General features: G+C 45.3%; 1 protein-coding gene across 1 annotated transcript in view; it reads right to left on the bottom strand.

Moving 5' to 3' along the window:
• Positions 1 to 1618: 1618 nt before the first annotated feature.
• The window catches only part of tanc2b (tetratricopeptide repeat, ankyrin repeat and coiled-coil containing 2b), a 64586-nt gene continuing 45460 nt past the window's right edge, over positions 1619 to 20744 (bottom strand). The window contains exons 15-26 of the mRNA XM_038975294.1: positions 20468 to 20662; positions 19946 to 20039; positions 16585 to 16718; positions 14839 to 14962; positions 14429 to 14604; positions 8841 to 8973; positions 4939 to 5030; positions 4519 to 4665; positions 4186 to 4286; positions 3064 to 3973; positions 2629 to 2907; positions 1619 to 2592 (exon numbers count right to left, since the gene is read on the bottom strand). Coding sequence (XP_038831222.1) covers positions 1639 to 2592; positions 2629 to 2907; positions 3064 to 3973; positions 4186 to 4286; positions 4519 to 4665; positions 4939 to 5030; positions 8841 to 8973; positions 14429 to 14604; positions 14839 to 14962; positions 16585 to 16718; positions 19946 to 20039; positions 20468 to 20662 — 3339 coding nt within the window. The 3' untranslated portion in view covers positions 1619 to 1638. The remainder of the gene's footprint in view (positions 2593 to 2628; positions 2908 to 3063; positions 3974 to 4185; positions 4287 to 4518; positions 4666 to 4938; positions 5031 to 8840; positions 8974 to 14428; positions 14605 to 14838; positions 14963 to 16584; positions 16719 to 19945; positions 20040 to 20467; positions 20663 to 20744) is intronic.

The raw sequence follows: 20744 nt of genomic DNA on the forward strand, positions 1-20744 counted from the left end.
GGTGTCAAATCAAATTTTATTTGTCACATGCTTCGTAAACAACAGGTGTAGACTAACCGTGAAATGCTTACTTACGGGCCCTTCCCAACAATGCAGAGAGAAAAAATAGAAATAATAGAAATGTAATAACACGAGGAATAAATACACAATGACTAACGATAACTTGGCTATATACACAGGGTACCAGTACCGAGTCGGTTTGTGTGTCTGCGTTCAATAGTTTTTAATTGCAAAGAAAACTTCAAATATTCCTCACATTATTATATTCTGTATATGATTTATGTTTTTTATATATACTTCTATTACCAGGAACTTCAGAAGGGGGACATCTCCAAACTTTGGTATTTGTATGACTTTCTCTGTCCTCAAACCAATGACAATGACCTATGCATAATAACAATGGATCAATGAAAAAATAAATATATTTCACAAAACTAAACCTCTTATACCCCTTTAAAACACTGCAAAGTTATCCTAGTTGGAAGAAAGACGAATAACATTCAACGAGTACAACGCAGCGTAATTATTAGGAGTAATTTATTGGTTGAACTATTCTCTAGAGGATGTTTGTAGAAGGCCATGGCAGTAACAATTGAACTTCAAATGAAAGGCAACGTTATGTGGTATGGTTGAGTTAAAATACCACAAATATAACATAACAAGCCCAATATTTCGAAAATACGAAAATAACATTTGACATTGAGTAATTTAAAGTTTGTAAATGTCCCTCATCCCCTGCCGTAGTTGTGGGTGTTCATGTGCTTGTCGGGACTTCTTATTTCAGAGTTGAAATTATCATAAGTTATATGTGTAGAGCTTCATCTCGGATGATTCTGACACTTTCCAAGTTGGAAACGTATCATTTTTCTACAATGAGTTTCCAAGTCGGAAATATGAGAGTTTCCCTGGCCGACATGTCATGAGTGCAGCATAAATCTTCAAAACCTGTCGTTGCATGACTAGTAGGACGAAAGGCTAACAACAGGGCAAAACAGAAATAATACAATCCAAATGCAAGCTATGTTATGTTTTTATAAGTATATACATTATATAGCTTAATAATAAATATTATACTTTTTTTCTCTAAGCACTGTCAAGTTGTAATTTCCATTTACAGTATTGAACATATTAGTATTGTATTACGGAGTCTAGCAACCTTGAATAAGAGCACACTTTGTATTTTAAGGATAAAAGATGGTAGATGGTTAGAGTCCACAGGTACAGTAAGGTAAGGGCCCCCAATTTCACTCTCACCACCCCACACAAGACCTCCCCAAGTTGTGCCACACCCCACCCCTATAAAAGTGTCAGGACCTCTGACCCTGGGTGTGATCAGCACTGGCCCTGTCATCACCTTTCAATGTCATATCTTTCTATTTCGATGTGTGCAGAGTTGAAGTTTAACAACAAAATAGTACAATCTCTCACGTATTAGTATTTAGTATCTATGTACTGTATGACTAGACCTCTACCGCCAGTGTGTGCCTATTGTAGACACTGCTTTCTGTGTGAGTGGGGCTGTACTCTGTCTTTTTATTATGTGCTCCTCATCAATGTCAGACCAGCCCAACTCAACTTCCCCCCTCCCCCTTTCCTCCCCTCCCACTCACACGCCCAGTTCGGCCGTGGACTGGACATTCACACATTCGACTCCACAAAAGGTCTCTTTGGTTTGATGGGGGAGGTGGGGCCCTGCCTAGAGTCACGGGAGATATCACGGGAGAGCTGTCGGTACATGTTGTCCTGGTAGGCCTGAGCTACGGGCAGAGTCCTGGCCACTTTCACGTCTGGATAGGTGGGCACCTGGCTCACCCTCTCCAGGATGTCCCCTCCTCCGCCCCGGGAGCCACCGTTGGCCAGCTTGCCCAGGGAGGACTGCTGCTGCTGGGGGTAGTAGTCCTCCTCCAGGAGTTGTCCGTTCTGGGCGTTGTTAGTCTTGTTGTAGTAGGCGATATTCCCCAGCGAGGTCGGGGGGCTGTAGGACGAGCCCTGCTGGATCAGCTGGCCAGGCGACGTGGGGCTGATGCCAGAGTCCATGGAGGTCATGGCCCAGGGCCGCTGGGACGAGGGCTGCTGCAGGTACTGAGTCTGGTGAGTCCGCGCTGTCTTGTCTATGATACCCATGAAGGGCGTGGTCCGTGAGCGGGTGCCCTCGCCCTGGTAAAGCCCCCCACCACCTCCCTGGGCCGGCGAGATTGGGGAGATGTCATCGTTACAGGAGTGCTCGTACCCCTCGTAGCCCTCGTAGGCCACCTGCAGCGGGATCTCCATCCCCTGGATGGAAGAGGAAGGCCTGAAGCCTGGGGCTAGATTACAGCTGGAGCCCCCCGTGGAGATGTTGTTGCTGGACGGGGAGAAGCGGAGGCCCACGCTCTGGGAGTGGATGAGGGGCCGCGGAGTGGACATGTGCGGTTTGATCTCCGGGGTAGTGGCACTGATGGGCCGCCTCACCATGTGGCCGATCTCTGGCGATCCCAGCTGGCACTGAGGCATGGCACTGTTCTGACGCTCCAGCTCATGCTTGGCGACAGGGTAGTAGGCGGCCGACTGGCTGCGGATAATCTGGGGAGTCTGGCTATAGCGGACACCCCCCTGGAGCTGGCCCCCTTGTCCCCCCCCACTGCTGGCACGGTAGGCAGAGGAGGGGCGCTGGGTTAGCTCGTCCTTCATCAGGCCCTCTATGACCCCTCCTCGGCCCCCATGCTGACAGAGGGCCCCAGCTGAGAGGCTGGACTGGGGCATGGAGCGACCATCCAGGGAGGGCTGGTACATCAACCGGCTCTGGCTCTCCATCGGCACGTCCATGGAGCCCCCCTGGTAGCGCATGGGGTGGCCCATCTGGCCGTATGCGTTGCTGGGCTGGTTGGTGCGAACAATCTGGGCCATGGAGGGCTGGAGACGCAGGCCCTGGTGGTGCAGGGAGTCCTGGTGGTGCAGGGAGACCTGGTGGTGTAGCTGGGCCTGGTGGTGCTGTTGGGAGACCTGGTGGTGCAGTTGGGCCTGGTGGTGCTGGTGTGTCTGGAGGGTGTCATGGTGCTGGGAGGCCTGGTGGTGCAGGGAGGCCTGGTGGTGCAGGGAGGGCTGTGAGCTCAGCTGGAAGGACCTCTGGCTGCTCATCTTGGACAGGGGAGGCTGCTCCTGCTGGTAGCGCACTGGAGAGCCTGACTGGGACCTGTACAGACACACACTCTCCACCGGGGGGCTGGCTCTGTACTGGCTCTGTACCCCACCCCGACGCAGGGGGGAGAGCGGGGGGCTCTGGTATCCGTGGTCCATCCCCTGCCCCACTCCTCCATTGCCTCCCATGGGCGGGGGGCTGAAGTGGTAGGTGGTCTGGTGGACCGGGGAGGTCTGCGGAGGGCTGTGTCGATAGTGGGAGTTGTGGTGCGTGGGGGAGAGGGAGGGGGGCGACGGTGGCTGGTAGTTCTGGCTGCCAGGGGAGGACATGGAGGTGGGGCTGGGGTGGCCATAGTCGTAAGCCTGGCCCATGGGGGAGCCCCCTGACAGGTAGGTCTGGTCCTGGTGATGGTAGGGGTGCTGGTGGTTCGTCGGAGAGAGAGGTGGGCTCTGGATGATAGGCAGACTGGAGGGGTTGGAGCGGGGCTCCCTCTCGAGGGCCAGACCCATAGAACCCATACTCCCCATAGACATGGCCTCCAGCTCCTGCTCCAGATAGTCCTCGTCCTCAAACAGATCCTGGACCGGCTCCATGTCCTCCAGCCGAGGCTCCGGGGGAGGGGGGAGCTCCAGGGGGAGGGGGAGGGAGGACAGGGACATCTCCTCCTCCTCTCCCTCCTCTGGGGGAGGCGATGGGGGAGGAGATGGGGGAGGCTCCAGCTTCTGTGCATCCTCCTCCTCCTGGGTGAGCTGTCGACACTCCTCCTCTACTCGCTGCAGGAGGCGCTGGATCTCACAGTGGTTGGGGCTCTGCTTCATGGCTTCATTCAGGTCCTCCAAGGCCTCAGGGAACTGTCTACAAATCCAGACAAGAAGGAAAGATACGACAGGGTTGGAAATGAGGGAAGGTTTTTAAAACACTGCTGTGAAAATGAACACATTTTAATTAATTGGTCAAAAAAGAAGGAAAACTTTTATGAGAGGCTGAAGAAGATAAGAGGGTGAAGCGGAGTATGTCAACTATTCTACAGTAGATGGATATCAGGGATGTGCAGGGGAAATAAATACCTGCTACTACGCTTGGCACGTGCTCTGGCATAGTATGCTTCGTATGATTTTGGTTTCAATTCAAGCGCCTTTGTAGCAAACTCCTCAGCCATCCCAAAGTCCTGAGAGCAATAACATGTGATCCATGAGTCAGATACTTACAGAATATTACTGAGGTAAAACAGAGGTAATGTTATAGGTACAGTACTATAATGCTCATCACCTATACTTTTACCATACTTTACACTATTACATATAGATAATATACTATAGATGGCCCATGGGGTTCTTGTCAAAAGTAGGGCACAAGGGTGCCATTTGTGATGCATCCATGGTCAGAGCCCGCCAACTCACGTTCATTTTTCTCCGACATCGGGACAGATTGAGGAAGATGGACACTTTGAGCTCCCTGAAAGTCTTGAGGTCCTCACTGAAGCCTTCACGGGGGAACTTTTTGAGGGCGTACTGATACCGCTGTGCTGCCTCCTTCACTTTCCCTTTCTTTTGAACACACCGACACACACAACATGTTATTCATACAAGACAGGCAACATATAGGTCTTATTGATGATTAAAACAAAAAAAGTTGTATAGCACTTGAGGATAAATACATCTGTAAAAGTGTAAAAAATATATATAATCACAGTTTGATTAGATAACATTTTATTTCTTTGATGTATAGATATATTTTCTTTCTTATACAGTATGTATTAATATTTTTCATCAATAGTTGACTGTCCTTCCTCAGATTCGGATAGGGCCTCCTGATCTCACTTTATAGAAGCTGTCTCCCTCCTCAATCAGCTTGCTCAGTAGGATGATCATGATGTCGGGTTTGGAGGTAGCCATGGCCCATGTGGCTGGACCTGAAGAACACAGGATGAGAAAGAAAGGAGTGAGAGAAGCAGGGAAAGATAAAAGAAAAGGAATGTAGGAGTTGTTTTTGAGTCACAGTAAACACACAACAACTGACAAGAACAACAAACAAAATGGCAGGAATGACAGAGATAGGCAGACGTCTGTCCGCTGCAGAGAAAATTAAGCTATTCTCTTTCTAAAGTCTATTGCTCTAGGTAGAGGAGTACACTGTATTGTAGGGACAATATCCCAGCCAAAAGGGTAGAAATATGAAAGATTGCAAAATACAAAAATTATGCGGCTGGTAAAGACTGAGTCACTCCCAATCTAATTGTCTTACATCAGGTGGCTTCACTCCTACGCGACGCTCGTCCCTCAACCGCCAGTCAGTGCAGGCGGAATCATCGCGCTATCTGACGCAAGACAATTAACCTAACTAGGATAGCTCTCTGCAGAAAGCAACACTTGAAACTCATTTACACAGAGACTAGAGAGATGAGTACAAGGTTGGTGGGTTTCTTGCATGACGAAAAGACTCATAGCAGTTAGGCAAGCAGGACACAGCAGAGCTCTGCAGACCAGGGCAAGGTTGTGGCAACGGTAGAGGAAGTAGTTAAGAACAGGACTTCTGACTGGTCTAGCTGACACTGAGGAACATTTCAGAAGGATGAACAATGCACAGTAGAATCATCTGAACTGTGGATAGTGGAGAAAAGGCATTACAGACGCATGCAGTTCCCCTGGTGATCATTACCAAGTGAAGGTATAGGAGGGGTTCATCATGCATCTGTGAGATGGAAATAAGAAAACACCTTGATACAATGTAGTATGCTGGAGGCTGGGCATGCTGTCATATGATAACCAACAGGAATATGAACATCTACCTCTAAATAAAACCAGTCCAAGTAATAGTTTAGGACGGCATTCAATCTGATCGCGGATTATAGGCATTGCAGCTTTTAAAGGCAAATTATGACTGAGCCAACATATGCAGCGTTTACAGTGAATGGGATCTCCACGAATGAAGGAACATTGCCTTTAAAAGCTGCAATGCCTATAATCCACAATCGGATTGAAAACCGGCCTCAGTGATAATAGTAATACCTGAGTGTTATTTCTCAGTATGGGGTTTGCAGCTAAGCTGGCCTGCTGACACTTAGACCATAACGACACAGAGACAACACAGAAAGAGGAGATAGGGCTGTCAAAATGCCTGCTGGGGTGAGATGTCGACAGCCTTGGGATTACCTCTGGGCCGACTGGGCAGCGTCTGACATCCTGGTACCGCAGAGAGATCAAGGGGGAGGGGGAGAGGTCATGAGCGAGGGAGGAAGTGAGTGTTGGGGGGGGGGGGGGGGGGGGGCGGAGAGCAGCGGGCCAGAGTAATCAAAGAAGAAAAAACAGAAAAAGGTGCGTGGGAGAGAGAGGACAAGTGGAAAAAAACAGAAAGAGAAAAAGGAGGTGGTGGAAGATGAAGAGTGAGAGAAGGAACAGAAAAAAGCAGCAGTGAGAAGCGGGGCTAAGTGCCTCAGCAGAAAGAAAGAGACACAGGAAGAAAAAAAACATACTGCCAGTGCTAACCACCTGTCGAGAGAGAGAAAGAACGAGAGAGTAGAGAGAGAGATAGAAAGAAAGAACTATAGATAAAGAAAGAACAAGGGAGAAAGAAAGAAAGAACCAGAGAGCTGAGAGAGAGGAAGAGACCGAGCGACAACATGAAAGAGAAAGAATACAGGAGACACGGTAACAGTAGAACAACAAAGACAGATATAAAGACCTGAGGAGTGACTAGCCAGAGTGAACAGAGAAAAGCTGCAGTACGGTACAGCAGCAGGGTGGGGGGGGACATAGAGTAGCAGTGGGGGTTTAGCTGTTAGCTCAGCTCCAAAGAGACTTCTGGTCAAAAGTACTATAGTACCAGTCAAAAGTTTGGACACACCCACTCATTCAAGGGTTTTTCTTTATTTTAAATATTTTCTACATTGTAGAATAATAGCGAAGACACCAAAACTATGAAATAATACATATGGAATCATGTAGTAACCAAAAAAGAGTTAAACAAATCAAAATATTTTATATTCTTCAAAGTAGCCACCCTTTGCCTTGATGACAGCTTTGCACACTCTTGGCATTCTTTCAACCAGCTTAACCTGGAATGCTTTTTCAACAGTCTTGAAGGAGTTCCCACATATGCTGAGCACTTGTTGTCTGCTTTTCCTTCACTCTGCGGTCCAACTCATCCCAAACCATTTCACTTGGGTTGAGGTCGGATGATTGTGGAGGCCAGGTCATCTGATGCAGCACTCCATCACTCTCCTTCTTGGTCAAATCGCCCTTACACAGCCTGGAGGTGTGTTGGGTCATTGTCCTGTTGAAAAACAAATGATAGTCCCACTAAGTGCAAACCAGATGGGATGGTGTATCGCTGCAGAATGCTGTGGAAGCCATGCTGGTTAAGTGTGCCTTGAATTCTAAATAAATCACAGACAGTGTCACCAGCAATGCACCCCCACACCATCACACCTCCTCCTCCAAGCTTCACGGTGGGAACCACATATTTGGAGATCGTCCGTTCGCCTACTCTGCATCTCACAAAGACACGGCGGTTGGAACCAAAAATTTCACGTTTGGACTCATCAGACCAAAGGACAGATTTCTACCGCTCTAATGTCCATTGCTCGTGTTTCTTGGCCCAAGCAAGTCTCTTCTTATTATTGGTGTCCTTTAGTAGTGGATTCTTTGCAGAAATTCGACCATGAAGGCCTGATTCACACAGTCTCCTCTGAACAGTTGATGTTGAGATGTGTCTGTTACTTGAACTCTGTGAAGCATTTATTTGGGCTGCAATCTGAGGTGCAGTTAACGCCAATGAACTTATCTTTTGCAGCAGAGGTAAGTCTGTGTCTTCCTTTCCTGTGGCGGTCCTCATCAGAGCCAGTTTCATCATAGCGCTTGATGGTTTTTGCGACTGCACTTGAAGAAACTTTAAAAGTTCTTGAAATTCTCCATATTGACTGACCTTCATGTCTTAATGTAATGATGGAATGTCGTTTGCTCTTTGCTTATTTGAGCTGTTCTTGCCATAATATGGACTTGGTCTTTTACCAAATAGGGCTATCGTCTGTAAACCTTGTCACAACACAACTGATTGGCTGGCTCAAACGCATTAAGGATGAAAGAAATTCCACAAACTAACTTTTATTAAGGCACACCTGTTAATTGAAGCTGGCTGAGAGAATGCTAAGAGTGTGCAAAGCTGTCATCAAGGCAAAGGGTGGCTACTTTGAAGAATCTCAAATATCAAATATATTTTGATTTGTTTAACACTTTTTTGGTTACAACATGATTCCATATGTGTTATTTCATAGTTTTATGTCTTCACTATTATTCTACAATGTAGAACATAGTAAAAAATAAATTAAAACCCTGGAATGAATATGTGTGTCCAAACTTTTGACTAGTACTGTATATAAGAAATAGGTTGCCATTTAAGATGCATATTCTGTATTTCTGTGTCATCCTACTGTATGCATGAATAGTCTTTGTATTGTGTATCAATATCAGATAGTCAAGTGTAAAATAATAAATAAAACTGTCAACAGTCAAAATATCCTGTTGCACTGTGGAGAGAAATGGGTTATTTTCCAGTAGAGGTATTTCATTCACTGTCTACATACAAGTCCTGTCTGTGTCTCAAATGGCACCATATTCCCCACATAGTGCACTATCTTTGACCAGGGCCAATTGGGTGCAATTTGGGACAGCCCCTGCCCAAAATCAATTGGCCTTCAGTCTAACACTAAGTCCATTCTCCATACCTATCTTGGCTCCCTTCTTGAGCAGGGCAACCACCACGGAGGTGTTCCTGCAGCCCACGGCCCGGTCCAGAGGACGCATCCCACTGTAGTCCACATGCTCTATCATCGCCCCCTGGTCCACTAGAAACTGGACCTGAGAGGACAGACAGCAGAAGAAGGGAACAGGGGCGAGGAGGGAGAAATGTAGTGATTCAAATGATATTCATTAGAGTAGAATCATAGGAGGGTTCTACAATTTGGGAGAGTTACTGCTCGCAAAATATACACAAATATAATTATACTTGAACACATCGGGATAGACAAAAGACCTACAATACAAGTGTGTCTCTTTTGTTCCTAATGTTGTCCATCCAAATCAAATCAAACTTTATTTGTCACATGCGCCCGAATAAAACAAGTGTAGACCTTACCGTGAAATGCTTATTAACAATCCCTTAACCAACAGTGCAGTTCAAGAGTAGTTAAGAAAATATTTACCAAATAAACTAAAGTAAAAAATTACAAAAACTAACACAATAACATAACAATATTGAGGCTATTTACAGGGGGTACCGGTACCAAGACAGTGTGCAGGGGTACAGGTTAGAGGTAATTTGTACATGTAGGTAGGGGTGAAGTGACTATGCATAGATAATAAACAGTGAGTAGCAGCAGTGTACAAAACAAATGGGGGGGTCAATGTATTAGTCCGATGGCCATTTTATTAATTGTTCAGCAGTCTTATGGCTTGGGGGTAGAAGCTGTTAACTTCATTGGGATAGGGGGTGCTGTTGTCACTTTTTCTGGAAATCGTGTAATTTTTAAACGGCTTCCTACTCAATTCTTGCTCGTACAATATGCATATTATTATTATTATTGGATAGAAAACACTCTCTAGTTTCTATAGCCGTTGAAATTTTGTCTCTGAGTGGAACAGAACTCATTCTACAGCACTTTCCCTGACATGGAGTCAGATTTCACACATCTTGGCCCCTGATCTGGAGTCAGTTTAAAGGTCCCTGTGAATGCTATGAGGATACAAACACTGCTTACGTCTTCCCCTGGATGTCTTTACGTGATGACGCTTTGAATGGAGTCGATTGCGCAATCACAGCCTCTATAAAACAGAACAACGTGTAGGTAGTTTCCCTTTTCCAGCTGCGCCGGACGCACGGTGGACACCGACCTGCTCTTTTTCCAAGCTTTAGTGTAGCCAGTAATATTTCTCCGGTCATGTTTTTACTTGTAATAGGTGTTAAAGACATCATAAGGTAGTTAATTTAAACCGTTTTATAGCAATTTATATCCGTTTAGTGCGATTTTGGGACATTTATTTCTGAGACACTTTGAACTTCTGGGCACGTTTCCAGTTCATGCCGAACGCAGTGGGCATTTCCACATAGCAAGAGGACAGCTTTCGACCAAAAGACGATTAGACCCAAGAAAGGATTCTTTGCCCAAGATTCTGATGGAAGAACAGCTCAAAGTAAGAACAATTTATTATGATAAATCGTGTTTCTGTCGAAAAATGTTAATCGCTTATGCCGCCATTTTGTTAGATGTAGCTTCGCTTGGCGCAAACTGTATTGAAAAGTAAGGATAATTTAAAAAATGTAAATCAGCGATTGTATTAAGAATTAAATTGTCTATCAATCGCTGTCCACCCTATATTTTTTAGTCACGTTTATGAGTATTTATGTATACGACTAGATCACTGTCTAATATGTCGCACGACATTTTCTGACCAGCTGGGCAACTTTTGTCATTGTCTAACCATGATTTTGGTGGCTAAATATGCACATTTTCGAACAAACTCTATATGTATGTTGTAATATGATGTTACAGGAGTGTCATCTGAAGAATTCTGAGAAGGTTAGTGAAAAAATTTATATATTTTGGCGATGTTGACGTTATCGCTCTCTTTGGCTAGAATCAATGCTCTGGTAATGTTTGCACATGTGCTATGCTAATATAACGATTTATTGTGTTTTCGCTGTAAGACACTTAGAAAATCTGAAATATTGTCTGTATTCACAGGATCTGTCTCTTTCGATTAGTGTATGCTGTGTATTTTTACGAAATGTTTTATGATTAGTAATTAGGTAATACACGTTGCTCTATGTATTTATTCTAGTCGAGTTGTGACGGTGGGTGCAATTGTAAACTATGATTTATACCTGAAATATGCACATTTTTCTAACAAAACCTATCCTATACCATAAATATGTTATCAGACTGTCATCTGATGAGGTTTTTTCTTGGTTAGTGGCTATCAATATCTTTATTTGGCCGAATTGGTGATAGCTAGTGGTGTTGGTGGACAAAGAAAAAATGGTGTCTTTTGCTAAGGTGTTTAGCTAATAGATTTACATATTGTGTCTTCCCTGTAAAACATTTAAAAAATCGGACATGTTGGCTGGATTCACACGATCTGTATCTTTCATTAGCTGTATTGGACTTGTTAATGTGTGAAAGTTAAATATTTCAAAGAATTTTTTTTTTGAATTTGCCGCTCTGCCTTTTCAATGGAATGTGGGAGGAGTGCCGCTAGCGGCACCCCTGGCCTATACAGGTTAAGGAGCCTTTTGGTCCTAGACTTGGCGCTCCGGTACCACTTGCCGTGCGGAAGCAGAGGAAAGAGTCTTTCACTTGGGTGACTGGAGTGTCTGACAATTTTATGGGCTTTCCTCTGACACCGCCTATTATATAGGTCCTGGATTGCAGGAAACCTGGCCCCAGTGATGTACTGGGCCGTACGCACTACCCTCTGTAGCACCATACAGTCAGATGCCGAGCAGTTGCCATACCAGGCGGTGATGCAACCGGTCAGGATGCTTTATGGTGCAGCTGTAGAACGTTTTGAGGATCTGGGGACCCATGCCAAATCTGTTCAGTCTCCTGAGGGGAAAAGGGTGTGGTCGTGCCCTCTTGATGACTGTCTAGGTGTGTTTGAACCATGATAGATCATTGGTGATGTGGACACCAAGGAATTTGAAACTCTCGACCAGCTCCATTACACCCCCGTTGATGTTAATGGGGGCCTGTTCAACCTGCCTTTTTCTGCAGTCCACGATCAGCTCCTTTGTCTTGCTCACATTGAGGGAGAGGTTGTTATTCTGGCACCATACTGCCAGTTCTCTGACCTCCTCCCTATAGGCTGTTTCATCGTTGTCGGTGATCAGGCCTACCACTGTTGTCGTCAGCAAACTTAATGATGGTGTTAGAGTCGTTGGTGAACAGGGAGTACAGGAGGGGACTAAGTACACACCCCTGAGGGGCCCCAGTGTTGAGGATCAGCGTGGCAGACATATTGCTGCCTACCCTTACCACCTGGGGGCAGCCCGTCAGGAAGTCCAGGATCCAGTTGCAGAGGGAGGTGTTTAGTCCCAGGGTCCTTAGCTTTGTGGGCACTATGGTGTTGAACGCTGAGCTGTAGTCAATGAACAGCACTCTCACAAAGGTGCTCCTTTTGTCCAGGTGGGAAAGGGCAGTGTGGAGTGCGATTGAGGTTGCATCATCTGTGGATCTGTTGGGGCGGTATGTGAATTGGAGTGGGTCTAGGGTATCCGGGAGGATGCTGTTGATGTGAGCCATGACCAGCCTTTCAAAGCACTTCATGGCTACTGACGTGAGTGCTATAGGGCAGTAATCATTTAGGCAGGTTACCTTCACTTCCTTGGGCAAAGGGACGATGGTGGTCCATCTGGTGGTCCATCCATCTGGCCCCGCGGCTTTGTGAATGTTGACCAGTTGAAAGGTCTTGCTCACATTGGCTACCGAGAGCATTAGCACACAGTCATCCTGAACAGCTGTTGCTCTCGTGCATGCTTCAGTGTTGCTTGCCTCGAAGCAAGCATAAAAGGCATTTAGCTCGTCTGGTAGGCTCGCGTCACTGGGCAGCTCGCGTCTGGGTTTCCCGTGTAGTCTGTAATAGTTAAGCATCAGCGCCGGTGTAGTAGGATTCAATCTTAATCTCAATATTGACGCTTTGCTTGTTTGATGGTTCGTCTGAGGGCATAGCGGGATTTCTTATAGGCGTCCGGATTAGTGTCCCGCTCCTTGAAAGTGGCAGCTCTAGCCTTTAGCTCGATGCGGATGTTACCTGTAATCCATGGCTTCTGGTTGGGATATGTACGTATGGTCACTGTGGGGGCGACGTCGTCGATGTACTTATTTATTTTTTTTATTTTTTTTTCTCCCCTTTTCTCCCCAATTTTCGTGGTATCCAATCGCTAGTAATTACTATCTTGTCTCATCGCTACAACTCCCGTACGGGCTCGGGAGAGACGAAGGTCGAAAGCCATGCGTCCTCCGAAGCACAACCCAACCAAGCCGCACTGCTTCTTTAACACAGCGCGCCTCCAACCCGGAAGCCAGCCGCACCAATGTGTCGGAGGAAACACCGTGCACCTGGCCCCCTTGGTTAGCACGCACTGCGCCCGGCCCGCCACAGGAGTCGCTGGAGCGCGATGAGACAAGGATATCCCTACCGGCCAAACCCACCCTAACCCGGACGACGCTAGCCCAATTGTGCGTCGCCCCACGGACCTCCCGGTCGCGGCCGGCTGCGACAGAGCCTGGGCGCGAACCCAGAGACTCTGGTGGCGCAGTTAGCACTGCGATGCAGTGCCCTAGACCACTGCGCCACCCGGGAGGCCTCGTCGATGCACTTTTTGATGAAGCCGATGACTGAGGTGATATACTCCTCAATGCCATTGGATGAATCCTGGAACATATTCCAGTCTGTGCTAGTAAAAGAGTCCTGTAGCTTAGCATCCGCGTCATCTGACCACTTCCGTATTGAGTGGGTCACTGGTACTTCTTGCTTTAGTTTTTGCTTGTAAGCCGGAATCAGGAGGATAAAATTATGGTAAGATTTGTCAAATGGAGGGCAGGTGAGAGCTTTGTATGCGTCTCTGTGTGTGGAGTAAAGGTGGTCGAGTTTCTTTCCTCTGGTTGCACATGTGAAAGGCTGGTAAAAATTTGGTAAAACTGATTTCAGTTTGCCTGCATTAAAGTCCCCGGCCACTAGGAGCGCCGCTTCTGGGTGAGCATTTTCTTGTTTGCTTATGGCCTAGAGTTGGTTGAGTGCAGTCTTAGTGCCAGCATCGGTCTGTGGTGGTAAATAGACGGCTACGAATAATATAGTTGAGAACTCTCTTGGTAGATTGTGTGGTCTACAGCTTATCATAAGGTACTCTACCTCAGGCGAGCAATACCTCAAGACTTCTTTAATATTAGACATCGCGCACCAAAAAGACACACACCTCCACCCCTCGTCTTACCAGACGTAGCTTCTCTGTTCTGCCAGTGCATTGAAAATCCCTCCAGCTCTATATTATCCGTGTCGTCGTTCAGCCACGACTCGGTAAAACATAAGATATTACTGTTCTTAATGTCCCGTTGGTAGGATAATCATAATCGTAGGTCATCAATTTTATTTTCCAATGATAGCATGTTAGCAAGTAGAATTGATGGCAGTGGGAGTTTACTCGCTTGCCTATGGATTCTCAAAAGGCAGCCCGATCTGCGTCCTCTTTTCCTCCGTCTTTTCTTCACGCAAATGACGGGGATCTGGGCCTGTTCCCGGGAGAGCATTATAAACTCACCACCTCTGAGTCCCCGTAGAAGGCAGCCAGGTCGAGGGGCGTGCGTCCGTTCTTATCAGCGTGGTCCGTAGCAGCCCCCCTCTCCACCAGACAGCGCACCACTGGCAGGTGTCCCTTCAGACATGCCCAGCTCAGAGCCGTTAACCCTTCCTTGTCCATTAGAGGTAGGGATGCACCTGGCAGAGGGGTCAGGGGGATCAGAGGGGTCAGGGATTAGAGGTCAGCATTGGGAGTCAAAGGTCAATTGGTAAAATAAAGTACCATCAATGCTTTGGTGATTGTATTTAACAAAGTAATGATGAAAAAAAGTAATTGAGAGTTATATAATTCAAAGGATGAAAGCACAGAAGGTCAAAGACAATGTAAATGACAAGGACATGAGTGGATGCTTTCTTCCTCCTGACCCTCACCCTGTGCCAGTAGGAACTCCACAGTGCCCAGGTGACCCTCTGAGGCAGCCATCATCAGAGGGGTTCGGCTTTGCTTGTCAGCCAGGTTCACGTCTGCTCCGTGAGTAAGGAGCAGGTCCACGATCTGAGAAGGGACAACACTATCGTTACCATCCAGTACACAACTGTTTGTTTTTGTCAACATTGCTGTTCGATCTCTCTTCGTCTGATTTGACTGTTTTACCCATTTCATATGTTCTACATTGTGGAATAATAGTGAAGACATCAAAACTATGAAATAACACATGGAATCATGTAGTAACCAAAAAAGTGTTAAACAAATCAAAACATATTTATATTTGAGATTCTTCAAAGTAGCCACCCTTTGCCTTGATGACAGCTTTGCACGCTCTTGGCATTCTTTCAACCAGCTTCATGAGGTAGTCACCTGGAATGCATTTCAATTAACAGATGGGCCTTGTTAATTTGTGGAATTTATTTCCTTCTTAATGCATTTGAGCCAATCAGTTTTGTTGTGACAAGGTAGGGGTGGTATACAGAAGATAGCCCTATTTGGTTAAAAACAAAGTCCATATTATGGCAAGAACAGCTCAAATAAGCAAAGAGAAACGACAGTCCATCATTACTTTAAGACATGGGGCGGCAGGTAGCCTAGTGGTTAGAGCATTAACAGAAAGGTTGCTAGATCAAATCCCAGAGGTGACAAGGTAAAAATCTGTTGTTCTGCCCCTGAAAAAGCCAGTTAACTCACTGTTCCTAGGCCGTCATTGTAAATAATCATTTGTTCTTTAACTGATTTGCCTGGTTAAATAAAAATAAAAATGAAGGTCAGGTGACTACCTCATGAAGCTGATTGAGATAATGCAAAGTTGTCATCAAGGCAAAGTGTGGCTACTTTGAAGAATCTCAAATCTAAAATATATTTTGATTTGTTTAACACTTTTTTGGTTACTACATGATTCCATATGTGTTATTTCATAGTTTTGATGTCTTCACTATTATTGTACAATGTAGAACATATTTAAAATAATGAAAAACACTTGAATGAGTAAGTGTGTCCTAACTTTTGACTGGTACTGTACACACACGCACGCACGCACGCACACACACACACACACACACACACACACACACACACACACACACACACACACACACACACACACACACACACACACACACACACACACACACACACACACACACACACACACACACACACACACACACACACACACACACACACACACACACACACACACATTGCTCATCCTAATATTTCTTAATTCTATTATTTTAGATTTGTGTGTATTGTTAGATATTACTGCACTGTTAGAGCTAGGAACACAAGAATTTACCTACACCAGCAATAACATCTGCTAAATATGTATATGCGACCAATACAATTTGATTTGATTTGCGATATGACATGGGTGCACAAAGTAAACAGAATAGTGAGTAAATTTCCACAACAACTAAGAGCGTTGAAGCGCGAGGCTAAACTTCTCAGCTGTTTTGGTCTCATACCTACCACGCTCTAACAGCGTGAAGTGAACCCATGCACATGCGCAGATACTGTGTGTGACTGTGTGAGAGCGAAGTCTTGCATCTCGCTCATCGCAATATCTGCGGTGCTGCTCGTAGAAACGTCATTTTTCTGAGTCTACAGTACCTTTAATATGAAATGTTCTGTGTTATGGGCCCTGGTCAAAAGTAGTGCACTATAAAGGGTAAACTCAGCCTCACCTGCCAGTTTCCCTGTCGGACAGCACTGAACAGGGGCACGATGCCTCGTCTGTTGGGTTGAGCCACCGCTGCTCCCTGCTCCAGCAGTAGTCTGCAGACGTCTAGCTTCCCACGGCCAGCCGCTGCCGTCAGAGCTTCAGGGAGAGGAGTAGGACACACAGGGATAAGTCATGTTATACAACACAAGTATTTTACATTTTTTACACTTGATCATTCTAAGGCTGACAGTTATTGTGTGAGTCATGTGTTAATATGCAGATTATATGGTAAGTGGATGCTAAATGGAGAGTGGGGACACACAGGGCAGGGATGAGTAACACACAACACACATACAGGGAGTTATATAGGAGTTATATGTGTTATATATACCACAACATACTCCCCCATAAAGGTATGGGACATCAAAACAGTGTTTTATAACTCTGACCTCTACATTTGAACACAAGAGAAGTAGCGAAAGATGGAGGAGAGAAAGGAGAGAACGTGTTGTGGGAGTAGACAGTCGTGTGCATGTATGCATTTAACTGATTGAGTCATACAAGTATTGTTCCCAACAGGACAGAGAGAGTAAAGGGTCACACAGGGATCAGCCATTTAAAAAAATACTTTATCATTATAAGACTCACAGTCATTATATATGTAATTTGTTAGTATGCAGACAGAGTGGAGGGTGGGAGTAGACAGACAGACTGTAGACATTGGTAGACAGACACACAGTAACATCTATGGATTTAACTGACTGAGTCATATTAGTATTGAGAGAGAGAGAGAGAGAGAGAGAGAGTCATATTAGTATTGAGAGAGAGAATCATATTACTATTGAGAGAGAGAGTCATATTAGTGTTGAGCGAGAGAGTCATTAGTATTGAGAGAGAGAGTCATAAGTATTGAGAGAGAGAGAGTCATAAGTATTGAGAGAGAGAGAGCGAGAGTCATATTAGTATTGAGAGAGAGAGTCATTAGTATTGAGAGAGAGAGAGCGAGAGTCATATTAGTATTGAGAGAGAGAGTCATTAGTATTGAGAGAGAGAGAGCGAGAGTCATATTAGTACTGAGAGAGAGAGTCATTAATATTGAGAGAGAGCGAGAGTCATATTAGTATTGAGAGAGAGAGAGCGAGAGTCATATTAGTATTGAGAGAGTCATATTAGTATTGAGAGAGAGAGAGCGAGAGTCATATTAGTATTGAGAGAGAGAGCGAGAGTCATATTAGTATTGAGAGAGAGAGAGAGAGAGTCATATTATTATTGAGAGAGAGAGTCATTAATATTGAGAGAGAGCGAGAGTCATATTAGTATTGAGAGAGAGAGAGAGAGTCATATTAGTATTGAGAGAGAGAGTCATTAGTATTGAGAGAGAGAGAGCGAGAGTCATATTAGTATTGAGAGAGAGAGAGAGAGCGAGAGTCATATTAGTATTGAGAGAGAGAGAGCGAGAGTCATATTAGTATTGAGAGAGAGAGCGAGAGTCATATTAGTATTGAGAGAGAGAGCGAGAGTCATATTATTATTGAGAGAGAGAGTCATTAGTATTGAGAGAGAGAGAGAGTCATATTCGTATTGAGAGAGAAAGAGTCATATTAGTATTGAGAGAGAGCGAGAGTCATATTAGTATTGAGAGAGAGAGCGAGAGTCATATTAGTATTGAGAGAGAGAGTGAGTCATATTAGTATTGAGAGAGAGCGAGAGTCATATTAGTATTGAGAGAGAGCGAGAGTCATATTAGTATAGAGAGAGAGAGCGAGAGTCATATTAGCATTGAGAGAGAGAGCGAGAGTCATATTGGTATTGAGAGAGAGCGAGAGTCATATTAGCATTGAGAGAGAGAGCGAGAGTCATATTAGTATTGAGAGAGAGCGAGAGTCATATTAGTATAGAGAGAGAGAGCGAGAGTCATATTAGTATTGAGAGAGAGAGCGAGAGTCATATTAGTATTGAGAGAGAGAGTCATATTAGTATTGAGAGAGAGAGAGAGCGAGAGTCATATTAGTATTGAGAGAGAGCGAGAGTCATATTAGTATAGAGAGAGAGAGCGAGAGTCATATTAGTATTGAGAGAGAGAGCGAGAGTCATATTAGTATTGAGAGAGAGAGTCATATTAGTATTGAGAGAGAGAGAGCGAGAGTCATATTAGTATTGAGAGAGAGCGAGAGTCATATTAGTATAGAGAGAGAGAGCGAGAGTCATATTAGTATTGAGAGAGAGAGCGAGAGTCATATTAGTATTGAGAGAGAGAGTCATATTAGTATTGAGAGAGAGAGAGCGAGAGTCATATTAGTATTGAGAGAGAGCGAGAGTCATATTAGTATTGAGAGAGAGCGAGAGTCATATTAGTATAGAGAGAGAGAGCGAGAGTCATATTAGTATTGAGAGAGAGAGAGCGAGAGTCATATTAGTATTGAGAGAGAGCGAGAGTCATATTAGTATAGAGAGAGAGAGCGAGAGTCATATTAGTATTGAGAGAGAGAGCGAGAGTCATATTAGTATTGAGAGAGAGAGAGCGAGAGTCATATTAGTATTGAGAGAGAGCGAGAGTCATATTAGTATTGAGAGAGAGAGAGACTCATATTAGTATTGAGAGAGAGAGAGCGAGAGTCATATTAGTATTGAGAGAGAGAGAGTCATTAGTATTGAGAGAGAGAGAGTCATTAGTATTGAGAGAGAGAGTCATTAGTATTGAGAGAGAGTGCGAGAGAGAATCGGCTCTAACAATAATAGCTTGATTTTTCTCAATCTTTCCAATCCTCAGGTGGGAACCATATAGTCATTGTTGAGCACCCCAGAGCAGACCCCCCCCCCCACTCTCTCTCTAAGACTAGCTCTGAGCTCTGCCCTGCCTTGTCTGTCTATGCTCCAATGACACCACTGCACTGTCTGTCTGACATCAGCCAGTGTCTGTTTGGCGCAGCAGCAGCAGAAACAGCAGAGCAAATCTCTCTCTTTCATATCCGCACTGCAGCTCTGGCTCTATGGGTCTGCTCAAAACCCTCTGTCATGACTTGTCTGATTTAAGACAATTTATTAACATGTTTTATCTAAGTGTAGTGATCTAAAACCCTGTGATAAACAAGTACAACAAGACAGTAAGCACCACTTCCTATGTCTAAGCAAGCAATCATGACATCCATCCACGTTTTGGTGGCCGCTACAACTCATCTTTAGCCCAGACTAAGCATCGGCTTAGAATTCAAGTGTCAAACCTAAAGCCACTGACACCTAATGATTCTACCTAAGGAAACAGCACTGTAAAAATGGACAGGGTAAAACAAAATAGTTTCCTGGGTTGAAAACAATCTCCACAAGGCTGCGGACTATATCTGAAGACCTTTTAAAAAAGCATATGACAAGAGGCCTAAGCATACCTGTCTCTCCCCACAGGGTGTCGAAGTTGTTAATCTGAGCACGTTCCACCTCCTCCTCATCCTTCTCTGGCAGGTCCAGCAGGTAGGACACAATCTGGTGGAAATAATGATACATATTACACCTCCAAAAAAAATCACTAGTGTGAGTGGCATGCAATACTAGTAGGACCGCATAGGGATAAACAATGAATTGCTGTCCAGTCCACACACTGCAGGGAAATTACCCAGACTAAAAAATCGAATATATATTCTTAGCTCTACAAAACTGTCAGCTGAGTAAGTGAGGTCTACAGTATACCCGGGTAATCTATTTCACAAAATATCCCAGGTAAGGAGATTTGCCGGGAGGCCTACCTCTGTGTATCCCATGCGGGAGGCCTACCTCTGTGTATCCCATGCGGGAGGCCTACCTCTGTGTATCCCATGCGGGAGGCCTACCTCTGTGTATCCCATGCGGGAGGCCTACCTCTGTGTATCCCATGCGGGAGGCCTACCTCTGTGTATCCCATGCGGGAGGCCTACCTCTGTGTATCCCATGCTAGCTGCAGCGATGAGGGCTTGCTGGATGGCGTGGCTCTTGCTGAAGGCTCCTTGCTGCTGCTGTTGTGGTTGTCCCATGGCCCAGTCCCACTGGATAAGGAACTTGACCATCTCCATGTGGCCCCTGAGAGCTGCATGCACCACGGCACACTGACCATTCTTATCCAGGTGGTCCACCTGTTGATGGACACACACACACACACAATTCACACACACACAAATATGGTCAATCCCCATTCATCCATAGAACATATCCATA

Source organism: Salvelinus namaycush, chromosome 35 (genome assembly GCF_016432855.1).
Source record: "Salvelinus namaycush isolate Seneca chromosome 35, SaNama_1.0, whole genome shotgun sequence".
Classification (NCBI taxonomy): Eukaryota; Metazoa; Chordata; class Actinopteri; order Salmoniformes; family Salmonidae; genus Salvelinus; species Salvelinus namaycush.